General features: G+C 42.4%; 1 protein-coding gene across 1 annotated transcript in view; it reads left to right on the plus strand.

Annotated features, from left to right (window-relative positions):
• LRIT1 (leucine rich repeat, Ig-like and transmembrane domains 1) overlaps positions 1-14,734 on the plus strand; it is a 236,499-nt gene extending 221,765 nt beyond the window's left edge. The window contains exon 4 of the mRNA XM_069610817.1: positions 1,101-14,734. Coding sequence (XP_069466918.1) covers positions 1,101-2,161 — 1,061 coding nt within the window. The 3' untranslated portion in view covers positions 2,162-14,734. The remainder of the gene's footprint in view (positions 1-1,100) is intronic.
• The last annotated feature ends 445 nt before the right edge of the window (positions 14,735-15,179 follow it).

A 15,179-nucleotide genomic window follows, 5' to 3' on the forward strand; every position in this document is an offset into this window, starting at 1 on the left:
TTCATTCAACATTGCTTGCCATCATCTGCATCTCTTGTCAGTCCTGTCGACCAACTTTCATGTGATTCAATAATCCCTGACTTCAAACGCACTTGTGTGTCCACTAACATACACAGTGTCCTTCTACCCCCCCTGCATCCAGCCATCGTTGTGTATGTTTGTTTCTTTCCTCTACCTTCTCCTCTTATCTTCTAAACTACTCCCCTTTTCTCCCCCCATCCTCCATATATCATGGCCTGTTTCAGCCCTGGGGCACAATAATATGCAGTTAATTGCTCAAGGCCAGGCACTGTAAAACCATTATGGTGGTGATGTGCACAGTATAAAAGGCTGTTTGCAAAACATAACATTCCAATTTAACAGGTTTATTTTCCCCAATGTATGTCTCTATAGTGTCGCTTTCTCTCCTTATAAGCATTCAAAATTGCCCTGAGTTAGATCATTGTAAGGGATACAACTGTCGTATGAAGAGAAGAAAAAAATAATTAAAATTAGCACACACGTGTGACCTCCAACACTACAGCAAGGCATGTAACCATGTTCCAGAAATAAAATAGATATATATAAACACACACACACACAAACACGCACACGCACGCGTGCCAGTGTGTGTATGTTTTTTAAAAGGTTTAAGTTTAGGCCTTGACACATTCAAATTCTCTGAATGATACCTCTTGTTTTTCTACTGAGTTTACTGTTTTCCTTCTGTACTTTGCTAAGCCACCTTTTCCAAATGTGCATTTTGCCTTTGGTCTGTACAAGACAGAGCGGAAGGGTGGGTTCTTGGATGCATCAGTCCGTCTCTGTGACAGGCTCACTTATCCTAAAGTGGAAGGAGATTTGGCCCAGTGCTTTCTGATCCAAGATCAATTACCCCACTCATGGAGTTATGAACCAGCCCCACACCCACAGGTGGACTCATGGAAAAACACAGCTTGATGATTTTCACCAAAGAAATAATGAGCAGGTTACAATGGTAGACCTCAATGTTCATCTCTAAGGAGTCATCTTGTGATAGGAAGTTTTCTGTACAACGTACAGAGTTGATAACATTTGCTTTATATAGAAGCTGACTAATAAAACACTTTTTTTTCTTTTAGTTCACCAAGAGATTTCAACAGATGGCATGAGCTGGTCGATTCTGGGTTTACCTTTGGTGACGTACAGGGATTCAGGAGAGTATATCTGCAGAGCAAAGAATTTCTTGGGGGCAACCGAGGCCTTCATCTCCCTCATTGTCACAGATTCCGACATCACGGATATCCCAGACACTGTCATGGGTGGTGCTCGGAAGGTGTGGACAGGGAAAGGGAATCCCATGGAAGCAGCAGCTTACAACGAAAGACTGGTGGCTCGATACCTAGTCACGCCCACCCTAGCAACTCAGCCCCTGCGCATCTATACTGCACAAGGTCCAGGGCTTCAACGATACAGGATCAATGAGATTGGGCAACCAATGAACAATGAAAAGAAGGGCTCTTATACCAATGCAGGTCTGGCAACCACCATAGAAAGCAAAGTCCAAGGGACCCTTCTTTTGGCCCCTACCACTGGGCAACCGGAGACAGAGCGCATAGTGAGAGCTGTAAAGGTTATTGGAGACACCGATCACAGTGTCTCTCTTGCATGGAAAGCCCCGCTGGCAAAAGACTACACCATATTCAGTGTCCTGTATGCCATCTTTGGTGAACGAGACATGCGCCGAATTAACGTGGACCCCGGGAAGATGAAGATCACCATCGATGGACTTATGCCGAAGACGAAATACATTGCTTGTATTTGTGTAAAAGGGCTGGTTCCCAGGAAGGAGCAATGTGTCATCTTTTCCACGGATGAAGCTGTCAGTGCAGGTGGAACCCAGAAGCTCATCAATGTTGTAGTTGTCAGTGTAGCCTGCGTCATCGCCATACCGCTCACACTGGTGGTTTGCTGTGGAGCATTGAAGAGGCGCTGCAAAAAGGGACTAAGTCGGAAGTCCAAGGAAATCCAAGAGTCGTATGTCACATTTGAAAGTTTGTCTGCAGAGCCCAAGGGAGTAGAAGGGGAATACTTAACCAGGCACATACCCGATGAATCTAACAGGTTGCTGTCGTCACGGTCAAGCGTGGATTCAGAAGCAATCCCAAAAATGGATGGGCAGCCCAATGAGTACTTTTGCTGACAGAACTGCACTTAACCATAGATGCTGTTTTCTCTGTTGGTCTGTACGTTATTGATGTTGCAGGTCATGTCACGCACAATGGACCCGGAGTTCACAGTGCTTTTGCCGGGATGGACTGTGTGCATACAACTTTATGTACATTTTCACTTTTACAGATTGCTATCAGTCAACTGCTCCCTGGTTTTGTGATGGACAACATAAAAAAAAAGGTTTTCTTCCAGGATCCATTCTCGGCAATATATGGAGAAGGAGGTGTTGCCAATACCCCAAAGACAACATGTTAAGTTGTTATGGATCTAATTGATTCCCCTATTTTCAATAATGATGCATGATGCCCACTGAGGGGCCAATGTAATGATGGTGGGTAATGGAACACTTGTTTTTTGTCCATCAGTTGGTCTATCACATACATTAACACTGCTTTGGTAAGGTCACTGGGTTCTCAACAAGGACCAATATTGGATGGCCTATAGAGAACCTGGGTGCTTCGTCTCAGGTATCGTCTCAGGATCTTGGTAATGGCAAGGACAGAGATCAGGTGGTGGTTGGCACAATATCCACTGATCACACATTGCCCCAGATGAAGGAGGGTATATTGTCAAATTTTAGCCTGTGGGTTTTCTTACCTCATCTTGATTGACTGCACGTGACATCACTGGTAGCTTATGGGTGCTTAGGAAGCCAGGCAGCAGAAGAGAGGGTGACAGGAGACCTCGAATATGCAGGAAATGTATTAAGAGGAGAATGCCACAACAGTTTGAGGTAGGCTGGTTTGAAAGAAACTGTTTAAGATGGCCAAGAAGGGCCTGGCTCTTCTGTATAAAACACAGCTTGAAGGACAGAAAGTACCACAGGATTTCTGAACTCTGGTGGCAAACAATACCAAGTCTTATTGCATTACTCAAATAAAAGCATGGACCCTTTAAAGCAAACACATCCATCTATGTCCATTCCTGCTTTACAAAGAGGAATGAAGCAGTCGTTTATTCAGCATAGCACTTATGCCCATTCTAGGGATCATGTTCTCCTTCTGCCTGCTCATGGAAGGATAGACAGTGCTGGCTGTACACTATTCCCTTTTTCTTTTACACTGCCTTAACATGTTTCTAATCCCCCTGATCTCTTTTTGTGAAAAAGAATATGAATTTTGGCTCCGAATTTTAACAACTGTTTTACTCCTAAAATATTCTTCAGGATGCAGAGTGGCTTTCCACCCTGCAGAACTGTTCTATCGAGGATTTCTCTATGTAACTGTAAACATGGTAAATAAAGTGATTGTCTCAACTATAGCACATGTGTGACTTCAATAGCACACACATCACACACTATCACTATGCGGATTTACCATCCTCCTCTCCACTTAACACCTCTTTTGCCTATCAAACATTTCTAATACCACACATAACATCTACAGTTACTTAAACATCTCTTTTGGATATGAATTGTTCACTACACTCATGGCACACCATCCACGTGGGGACTTCAGCACCACTATTTTCAGACACCATCCCAATGGGGACTTAAATGTCATGATCATCAAACATTACCTCTGTAAGGACTATGCAGACTCTTCTTCACAATCTATGATGTAACTTAATCTCCCCACAACTACACTATCTCTTTTGTGAACTCCAATGTCACAGTTCACACACCACCTCTGTGGGGACGTCAGTAGAACAATCATTACACACTAACCCTATGAGGACTTACCATCTTCCTCCCCACTTAGCACCTCTTTTGCCTATCAAACATGTCTAATACCACACATAACATCTACAGTTACTTAAACATCTCTTTTGGATATGAATTGTTCTCTACACTCATGGCACACCATCCACGTGGGGACTTCAGCATCACTATTTTCAGACACCATTCCAATGGGGACTTCAATGGCATGATCATCAAACATTACCTCTGTAAGGACTAAGCAGACTCTTCTTCACAATCTATTATGTAACTTAATCTCCCAACAACTACACTATTTCTTTTGTGAACTCCAATGTCACAGTTCACACACCACCTCTGTGGGGACATTAATAGCACAGTCATCACACACTAACACTATGCAGACTTACCATCTTCCTCGCCACTAAACGCCTCTTTTGGGTATCAAACATTTCTAATAACACACATAAAGGCCTCATTACAAGTGTGGCAGCATTCTAGTAGTAAAACTGCCGGAACACTGCCAAACAGAATTACTGTTACAGCCACTTGTTCCAGAGGATTTACAGCTAGCTTACAAGTGATAATAAACAGTGTTAGTACCCATTTACTGGAGTCCATGGGGATTTCATCAGAATTATGGCGGTAATTCTGCCAGTTTTTATGTTTTTTGGCAGTAAAGTGGCAGATTTACCTCCAGATTTTTGCATCACCTAACTTGTAGAACATCAATGCAATGTTGCAGCGGTAATGGAGTTACCAGGCCATTACCACTGATTTTTACCACACCGCCATACTCATAATGAGCCCCATAATATCTACAGTAATTTAAACATCTTTTTTGGATATGAATTTTACTATTCACTCTCATCAGACACCATCTCTGTGGGGACTTCAATGCCATTTTGTTATTGTTATGTTATGTTATGTTATTTTATCTTAAACCGCGCCAAAGCCCGTAGGCATCCAGGCGCCGAGAGACAGAACATGCAGGCTACCTATAAGGAGAGAGAAGTACTAATGGAAGAGATAAGTCTTCAACTGTTTCCTAAAAGCGAATAGATCCTTGGTCTTACGCAATGTAGCCGGTAACGCATTCCAGGCCTTGGCGCCTTGGATATGAAACACTCTGCCAAGCCTGCGTGATCGTTTCACACGATGTTGGACTAGTAAGAGATCTTCCGCTGATCTGAGTCTTCTTAAGGGTTGGTAAACACTTTTAACATCCTTCAGATAGATTGGTGCAGTCCCAAAGACGCATTTGTGACAGATGGTAAGTAGCTTAAACCGAATTCGGGCCTCAACAGGAAGCCAGTGTAGTTTTTCCCTAGCAGCGGTAATGGGTTCTGAATATTTCATATGGAAGATGATGCGGATAGCTTTATTTCAAGGATGTTGGCTTTACTTGCCCCACATAGGAGAGCATTAGAATAATCCACACGTGGTAGAATAACAGCTCTCACCAGTTTAATGCGGTTTTCGATGGAAACAAGTGGGGCAACCTGCCTGAGCACTTTAAGATGGTAGTTGGTGCTCTTTGAGATCGCAACGACATGAGCGTCACAATCTAAGCTACTCTCCATGAAGGTACCTAACGTTTTAACTTTCTGTACAACTTTTATATCACTACCATCAATCCTGAAACCTGAGTACGCCTGGTCCAGATTAGTTAATACCTGACGGGGTCCGAATAGCATGAGCTCAGTCTTTGAGGCATTAAGGCAGAGCCAGTTAGTAGACATCCACTTTTTTATGAGTTGATACACCATATCTACCAACTTTTGGTCTGTGTCATGATTATCAGTAATGTCAAGGACCAATTGGAAGTCATCTGCATAATTGCAAAAGAAAATCTGAAAGAATTCCAATTCATTACAAAGAGGGAGGATGTAAATATTAAACAATAAAGGGGAGAGACAGCCCCCCTGTGGAACTCCAGAGGTCAACAGTTGAGGTTCCGAGGCACAGTCCCCCCCAGTGTACCTGCGATCGACGACCCTTTAGAAACGATCTGAGCCAGTCTATGGCATTAGCAGAGAGGCCCCCGACTGACTGTGTTCTATCAAGAAGTATGTTATGATCAAGCAGGTCGAAGGCTGCCGATAGGTCCAACAGCATCAGCAGCCCCGACCTGCTTTCTTCCAGCTTAGAAAGCATAAAAGTCTGCAGGTCCAGGAGGGCAGTCTCAGTGCCATGGTGGCTTCTAAAGCCTGACTGTTTAGTATGAAGTATATCAACCATAAATACAAAGTCCTGCAATTGGATGGTTGCAACCTTGTCTATAAGTTTGAGCAGAAACAGGGTATTCGTAATTGGCCTTAAATTGGCAGCATCAGAGGGATCCAGTCCAGCTTTTTTTAGTAGAGGTGAAACTGCAACATTTTTCAGTGGCTGAGGGATTTTGCCTGACCGAAAAGAGGCATTTGTGAATCTACATAAGAAAGGCGTGAATTGCTCTTTGTGCTCCAAAATGATTTTGGATGGGAGAAGTTCACCTGGGCAATTGGTATGCCGCGTAGATTTCATAATATTAATCATTTCTACTACAGTGGTTTCTTTAAAGGTGAAACCAACAGCGGGTTCAGTTTTAGTGACAGTATTGGGCATAGAATTTTGTTTAGTATCAGTTAGTTTAGCAACAGAATGTGATTACACACTATGGCCCTCATTTCAACACCGGCGGTAACCAATGGCGCTATTAGCAATATGGTTGCTGCCGGTATTGTAACGAGTCCGCCATGGTGCAATGGGGAATTACCACCCCATTCCAAGGTTGGCGGGGCGGTAATTCCCCATGCACCATTGGCCCTTCCACATTCCCATTTTTGCCCCATAGGGCTCAATGGGAATGGGGAAGGCGGTAATTACGGTACCGCGAATTGCGGTACCGTAATTACCTTCAAGGTCCCTTTGCGGATCCCTACTTTAACGGCTGGTCCAGACCAGCCATTAAGGTCGGGAGTCGCAAAGGGACCTCGTAATTAGGCTCTAAGGGGTTAACGGCGCCGCAGCCTTTTACAGCGCCGTTAACCCCTTAGCGCCAGGGTCGTAATGAGGCCCTATGTCTGTGGGGACTTCAAGTGCACAATCATCCCATACTTCCTCTGTAAGGACTATACCATACCCTTCATCACACTGTTGCGACTCAAACATCTCCAACAACCACCATCTCTGTCAGGACTCCAATATCACAGTCATCACACACCATCTCTGTAGGGACTTCAATATCACAATTTTTACACATCATCTCTGAGGACTTTGCAATCTCCTACCTCACTGACCCCCTCTGCTGAGACTTAAACAATTCTATTATCTCACAAAATATTTGTAGTCACTTAAACATCTTTGTTTGATCTTAACATCACTCTTCACTGTCACCATACACCATCCATTTGGGGACTTTAGCACCACCATATCCGCACTCCATCTCTGTGGGGACTTTAAAGTCATTATCATGCACCATCGCTACGGGGACTTTAATCCAACTATCATCATGCAACATAGCATCCCCGTGGAGACATGCATCTCACTGTCACAATATATCATCCCAAAGTAGATAGCAACATCTTTATAATCATACTATTTCTGTGCACAAGATCTGTTCTAGTGATTATGATGGTGTCTATGGAGCCATGAACCCTAAATCTAAACGTATGTTTCCACTCTCTGCCACATAGCATAGTCCTAGGCCAATCCCAATCAATATGTCTCACTCTTTTTTTAATTTGTGAAACCCGAAGCACATTGAATGTGGTTACATCCCAAAATTAAGTGTCTATAAATGAACATGCAATATATCTGTAAGAAAATGCAAAATCATTAAACTGCATTCCATAAGCACACCCTAATATTCATAAAGTGACTTAAATATGGAGAAAGAATTGTGTAATTAATTTGTGTTGTTGTAAAACATGCATATTTACATTTGAACATGAAAGCACTAGATTCCAAAACAGAGTATTAATGCAAGTCCCACAAGTATAGTAACACATGTTCAAGTCCGCACAAAGATGCTGCCCTACAACTGATTAAAAACAATATTTTTGCAAATTTGAAGTTGGATCCTTAAATGTGAATTTTTATTTAGATTTTTATAGCGGCTAGTGCCCAAGCACTTTACAGCATCATAATCACACACTGGGCCTCATTACGAGGTGGGCGGAATGGGTTTATCAGCGCCGGTAATGGTTGCGGTAAACCAATCCGCCCTATTACGAGGTTCCCTTGCAGGACCCACTCTGAACGTCTGGTCAGACCAGATGTCCTCTGCGGGTCCCGCAAGGGGACCAAGGAGCTAATAATGGGCCCGTTAAAAACAGGCCCGTTATTAGGTCCCTCCCCATTCCAATTGAGCCCTATGGGGACTCAAATGGGAATGGGGATGGGTTTTTTGAATGAGGAATGACTAAGTCCTCCAAGGTTGGAATGACCTGGTAATTCCTCATTTAAGGAACCCGGACCAGGACCCGAGTTTGGAGGCAGCCATGTCCTTATTAAGGGCATGGCTGCCTCCAAACTCGTAATGAGGCCCATTGTCTCTGCGTTTTCATAATCACACACCATCTCTGTGGGGACTTTAGTGTTATCATAATCACTTACCATATCTGTAGGGATCTTATTTTGTATTTATATTTTTTGTATTATATTTAGATTTATATAGCGGCTAATGCCCATGTGCTTAACAGCACCATAATTACGCCTCATTACGAGAATGGAGGTGGCCATGGAGCTATTAGCTCCATGGCTGCCTCCGTTCCGGGCTCCATTACCGGGTTCCTGCAATGGTGACTTACCGGGTTACTCCGACATAGGAGGACCCGGTAATTCTCATTGCAGGAACCCATCCCCATTCCCATTTGAGCCCCCATAGGGCTCAATGGGAATGGGGACAGAGGTAATAAGGGGCAGATTACATCTGGCCCGTTGTTGCCTCCCTCTTCCCCTCGCGGGACCCGGAAAGCACAGCTGGTTTTACCAGGCGTGCAATCCGGGTCCCGCAATGGGAAGCTCGTAATCGGCGCTCCCGGAATGAAGGGGGCCGGTCCCGTACAGGCCCCCTTCATTACGGGAGAGCCTGCCTTATAATGAGGCCCACTGTCTCTATGTGGACTTGAGTATAGTCCTAATCACACACCATCTCTATGGGGATCTTACCATCATTGTAATCACACACCATCTCTGTGGGAACCTCAACATTATTGCAAGTAAACACTGTCTCTGTGGGGACTTTTTCATGGTTATCGCACGCGATCTCTGTGGAAAATGTAACTTTTCCATAATCAAACATGACACGATAGGAAAGTTAACTCCACTATTAGTATACACATTTCAAAAGAGACATCAACATCATTTACATTGCACCATTTCTAAAGAGGAGATATGAGTTAGCAGGGAAGATGATGCCTGTGAAAGAATGAAATCTAATTTTGAATTCTTTATTCTTTTTTGGCCACAGTGTGTCAGCCTGGGTCAATCAAGTCATCTCATCTGTCCCATTTATCTTTTCTGGAACATTTTGAGTGTTTATAATAGTGTTTAATGCCAGACACTAAGTGCCTTTTTAAGTTACGCATGCAAATTAAACATCTTGTGGGAAATGCTAAACCATTAAACTCCGTCTGTTGTGATAGCTAAAATGCAGGCAGGTACTCACATGTACAAATACAATTGTATAATGTATATAGAGAACTATAAAGTAAGCATTTTTCCATTTGCTTATGGTGCAATCCATCCCAAATAAGAATAATAAAGTAAGTCCCCACAAGGATGGTAACACACATTCAGGTCCCCACAAAGATGATACCGTACACGCGAGTAAAAATAAGCATTTTTGCAAATATGAAGGTGGATCCCGTATTATGAACCAGCACAATTCTTACTTTCTTGCCAGCTCTAATATAGCACACATTAGCGACTTCACATGCGTTGCAGATAATGCAATTGCTCCAGTGCTAAATCCAGCATAACCCATGTTGTTGCCCTGGCTCTATGGCAAGCAATTCAGGGCCTAATATAAAGGTTGTCCCTTGCACACAGTTCCTGGTATACTACCTGTATCCACATGGTATATCATGACCTAGCAAAACATGGAATTGTGTGGCACATTATGATATATCATGATATTATATAATCTGTAATTTTGTGATATGTCATTTCATGATGTTATGTCATCATGGAATGTCATATACATGATACATTATTATAACTTCATATTTCGGGCCTCATTACAAGTGAGGCAGTAAGGGGTTAATGGCGCCGGTAAAGTAAAGGTGCTGGCGCCGTTAAGCCCGTACCTCCTCATTACGAAGTTCCCTCGCGTGACCCGCTCTGGACGTCTGGTCAGACCAGACGTCTTTGCGGGTCCAGCATGCTAACAACGGGCCCGTCATTAACGTCATTAAAAAATAAAAAAAACACCCAGCCTCTTTTGCCTTTTTGAAGGCCACACAAAATCAACCGAAATAAATCAGTCTTTTTTATTTGCGGCCTTCAAAAAGCAGAAAAATCACACTGAAACAATTTTTCAGTTTGAGAATCTCAGAAAGTTCCCTTTTTTACACTCCTAGCAAGCTCCCAACTTGACATTCCCTTTAGGCTTGACATTCCCAGTAAGCTTATAATTAGAGATTCCCAATACTATCTCAGTTTGATCTTAACAGGTAGTCACACTAAACTCCAATTGTGAAATTCTAGAAAGCCCCCTGTTTGCCATTCATAGTAAATGCAACATTCCCAGTATTATGTTAACTTGACATTATAATCATATCCAATATTTCACATTGCCAGTAAACTCCAATTTCACATTTCCATTAAGCTACGATTTCCAAATACTCACACTAAACACTCAGTTTCACCTGTCCAGTAAGCTGTTGACATTCATGTAAGGATCCCACTTTGCCATTGCAGGTAGTTCACATTCCCATTAATCTCCAACTTTGGCATCCCTTATAAGCTTCCAATTTTACAATAGCAGTAAGCACACAGTTGAACATTCTTGGAAAGCATGGATTTTCCAGTAATCTCTGAATTTGACATTACTACAAATAGGACATTCACAGTAAGCTCACAGTTGATATACCATGTTAGCTCACAGTTTCACATTCCCAGGATGCTTTAGAGTCTCAATTAGCTCCCAGTTAGACATTCCTAGTAATGTCTCAGTTTGACATTCACATGGAGATTGACATTCATAGTAGGCTCCCAGTTTGAAATTTCAGGTTCTCCCAGTTGGACATGTCCACTAAGCGTGCCATTCCCTCTGCTAGGCCAGACCAACATTCACATTATGCTCCCTGTCATTCATTCACATTAGACTCCAGTTCCACATTCCCAGTAAACTCCTTGTTTCACATTTCCTTTAAGCCCCTAGTACATGTATTGGTGATGTATAAGATTCTTTGTGGTACAGGTCTTCCAAAGTGCCACTATAATGCCATTTTGACATTCTTGATAAGCTTGAAATTCTAACATTACCAGCATGCTTCCAGTTAATACAATTCCTGCATACTGTGCTGAAAAATCACAGATCTGCTCCAAATGTGATAGAGAGCAACTAGGTGTTGGATAAACCCTGCTTGTGCTCAAACTGAAAAGGCACAATACATAGAACATTAGGCAAACAGTGTGATGATTTTTGGGACCATCACAATGTAAATACGGTTTATCAGGTAGTGTGAGGCAAAATAAGTACCTACACCCTCATTAGGAGAGAACAGCTTTACTGTAGGGACACATACATGTAATTTTCTATTTGTAGCATTATTCTACTCTAATGTAAAAGGAATTTCATTTAACAGATCAGTGCCCTTGTTCTTTCAATGCACTTTTGCATCTTGCAATGTTTACCCCAGCACTAACACATTCCCTCGATGTTTCATCCCATCTCCCTGGTTCGCCAATGCATATCTCAAACATCTTGCTGATCTCCTCATGCAGCACCCTGCCATCTTTCAAACCTATGCGGATGATATGCAAATCGTCATCAGTGTGCGTAGGTCTCAAGCTGATTTGCATCAGATCCCTGCATGTCTCCATGCAATGCAGGACTGGATGATTGGTTTTGACTTCTATCTTAATGCCATGAAGACTGATATCTCCTTTAGCAACTCCATTCCCCTTCTCATTCCCTTGCATGGCCTCCAGTCCTTTTTGCTCCTCTCGTCTTCATCTAAGAACCTTGGAGTCATTTTTGATAATCTTGCACAGATCAAAAACTTGCAAATCGCCATGTCCTAAGGTGCATCCCCTTAAATATATCTCAAATAATTCAGGTGATATTTTCCATGATTCTTTCATGCCTCAATTACTGAAATCGTCTTCTGTTGTGCCTCCATACAAATCTTCTCCAACAACTTCAAACAATGCATGCAAAAACATTCCAGTTGAGTGTGTTCTTTTAGAGGTCCTGCCAGAGTGGAACTGTTTGGGATGATACGCCTATAGTAGCCTACAAACCGCAGAAAGGCTCATAGTTCCCTTTAGTTTTTATGTTCTTAGTTGAGGTTAGGTCTTCTACACTATACTGGTCCCCTGCCTTTCACAGAATCTGTCCAAGCAGGTAGAGATGTTGCATGCGTTTCTCCCAGGATTGACTGTCTGTAGAAATATCATCTAGTTGTGCATTGCCATATTCTTGGTGGGGCTGCACAATTCAGTCTGTGAACCATTGAAATGTAGTAGAGGCTCTGCGAAGGCCAAAATGTAATATAGTGAATTAAAGGTTCCCCATAGGATCATAAAGGCAATTTTGTCGAGGTCCTCATACGCTAGCGCTATCTGCCAAAACCTTGTTGTTAGATCAGGGGTGGTGATGTACTTGGACAGGCCAATCCTTCCAATCTACTCATTGATTCTGGCCAATGGGTATGCATTAAACTTTGAAATCTCATTGGCTATTCTAAGGTTGATGCAAAACCTCCAGGAGCCCTGCAGCGTGTCCACAAGGATGATGGGCAAAGGTCAGGTGCTCTGGGAGGGGTTGATGACACCCAGTTACAAGATCTTTTGAATTTCTTTTTGCACAGTTTTCTACTTATCTTCTGGCAAGTGAAAGTGTTTTTTTATGGATTGCTTTGCTGAGCAGGGTATCTAATCGGTGTGCACAACCTGCTGTTCTTCCGGGCTGTGCCAAAAAGACATCCTGAAATTGTTCTAGGTAATTATTTAGGTTAGCAACCTGATGTGATTTCAGGTTCTCCAATATCTTCTCCCATATACTAACAGGTTTATGGGCCTCATTCCGAGTCGGGCGGTAAGGGTTAACGGTCACCGGTAACGAGACCGGTGCCGTTAAACCCTTACCGCCCTATTCCGAGTTCCCTTTGCGGGTTGGAACTTAACACCTGCTTTTTGCAGGCGTTAAAAAACCAACCCGCAAAGGGACCTTGGAGCTAATTACGGCACCGTAATTTACGGTGCTGTAATTAGCACCTTCCTCATTCGCATTGAGCCCTATGGGGCAAAAATGGGAATGGGGAAGGGCCCATGGTGAATGGGGAATTACCGACCCCGCCAACCTTGGAATGGGGCGGTAATTCCGCCTTTCACCATGGCGGAGTCGGAAAGATAACGGCGTCAACCAAGGCGCTAATAGCGCCTTGGTTAATGCCAGGGTCGGAATGAGGCCCCATGTTTCCGGGATGACTTCAGCACTGGCCATGAATTCAGGGTTTTCAGCAACTTTCCATGTCTTTAACCAGTTGACCTGGTGCATTTCCAATGGACGTCCCAATAGTTCTGATCAATGAGGGTGTAACTGACTCTATAGAGTCAATGCCACCTGGTAAGACATATGTCCTCAGAAGTGGGGTAGAGCTTGGATCTTGTCACCAATGGAGAATCTACTCCTGTGATCATGAAGTTGTGTAGTACTTCTGCTTCTTCTTACTGACCATTAGGTGCTGGTGTACAATCTCCCACAACAGCTGGAGTCTTTCCTTTGTAGTCTAGACAGACTGGGCGCCATTCTATCTGGTGTGTTCTTGACATCCCCAGCCTTTCTTTAGTCGATCCAGAACCTTTGGGGTTCTCGCTCGTTGACCAACATGAAGGGTAAGAATATCATGATGATTGGAGGGTGGTCTTCATCACTGTGACCAGAGCTCATTGCAGCAGTTTGTCTCACAGTTCTGGGCATTTTCATAGACCCCTTTCTGTAAAAGATGTTTCTGGGTCTAATGGAATCGTTCCACTGAGCCATCCAGGTGGTGCTTATGTTTGGGCATTAGTGCGTCCATAAATGTTGACCCACCTGGACTGGCCGGTAGCTATTTATTTAGGAAATGCCACCCAAGTCAAATAAGTGGCTATGGGCTTGTCACGAATATGGTGGTAAAGTTGGCACTGCAAATTTAGTGCTATATGAGTTCACAGATGTGCAATGAAAGCCTTGGCTGTATCAATATTTCTGTACCACAGAATTAGCACAAAAAGCCCACTACCATACGGCATTTCCTACATGTTTTGACAGAATTACCGTTAACCCCAAATAAAAGAGGAACTACTGAATGGTACCATTGCACACATTTTAAATGTATGTACCGAAACAACTTCAACATGTGTCTGTTAAAATAGTGTTCATTTCTACTCATTTGAAAGTGTAGGCTTGTCAGCTCTTATTTTGTGAGATTAGGAAAAATGCATATCTGCTAGCACCCCATAAAATGTAGCTGCATGGAATGAACAGCATTTTAACACAAAAATACTGAAACCATACAATTTATTGTGAAGATAATACTAACCAAGGAGCCACAAACTGCCTTGAAAAAAAGCCTGGTTAGACTTTAAACAAGTGTCCTCTGGCTCATGTGTTACCAGAACGTTTTTCAGTGAACAACATTGTTTAAGCTTTTGGTGTGCTTACATAACTGTAAATAAAAATGTAAATTAAATTAAACATTGTTTTGGACAATATAATGGATTGAAGCATTCTTTTATAATATTTGATCACATAATGGATATATATATATATATATATATATATATATATATATATATTATTTTTATTGTCATGGCTGAAAAACTATAAACCTTTCAATACGGGATATTATTTCAATATTTACATACATTTTCAGTGGGTTTTTTTTAAAAGAAAGAAAGGACAATGTCAATTTATAAGGTAAAAAGAAAAAAAAGGAATTGAAATAAACATTGATAACATTGCATCTCCAAGTTAAAAATATAATATTGACACAACTGTTGTCCAATTTAAATTAAGTCCACGGATAAAAATAATCTGACCAACACAATTTGAATTGTCGTGCGTTGAGAGCCAAATATGTTAAACCACAGTATTTCAGATGCTAAAATCCTGAGATCTTTAAAATGGTGGAACAAGTATAAAATTTGCTTTGGC

Source organism: Ambystoma mexicanum, chromosome 8 (assembly GCF_040938575.1).
Source record: "Ambystoma mexicanum isolate Mex_15411 chromosome 8, UKY_AmexF1_1, whole genome shotgun sequence".
NCBI lineage: Eukaryota > Metazoa > Chordata > Amphibia > Caudata > Ambystomatidae > Ambystoma > Ambystoma mexicanum.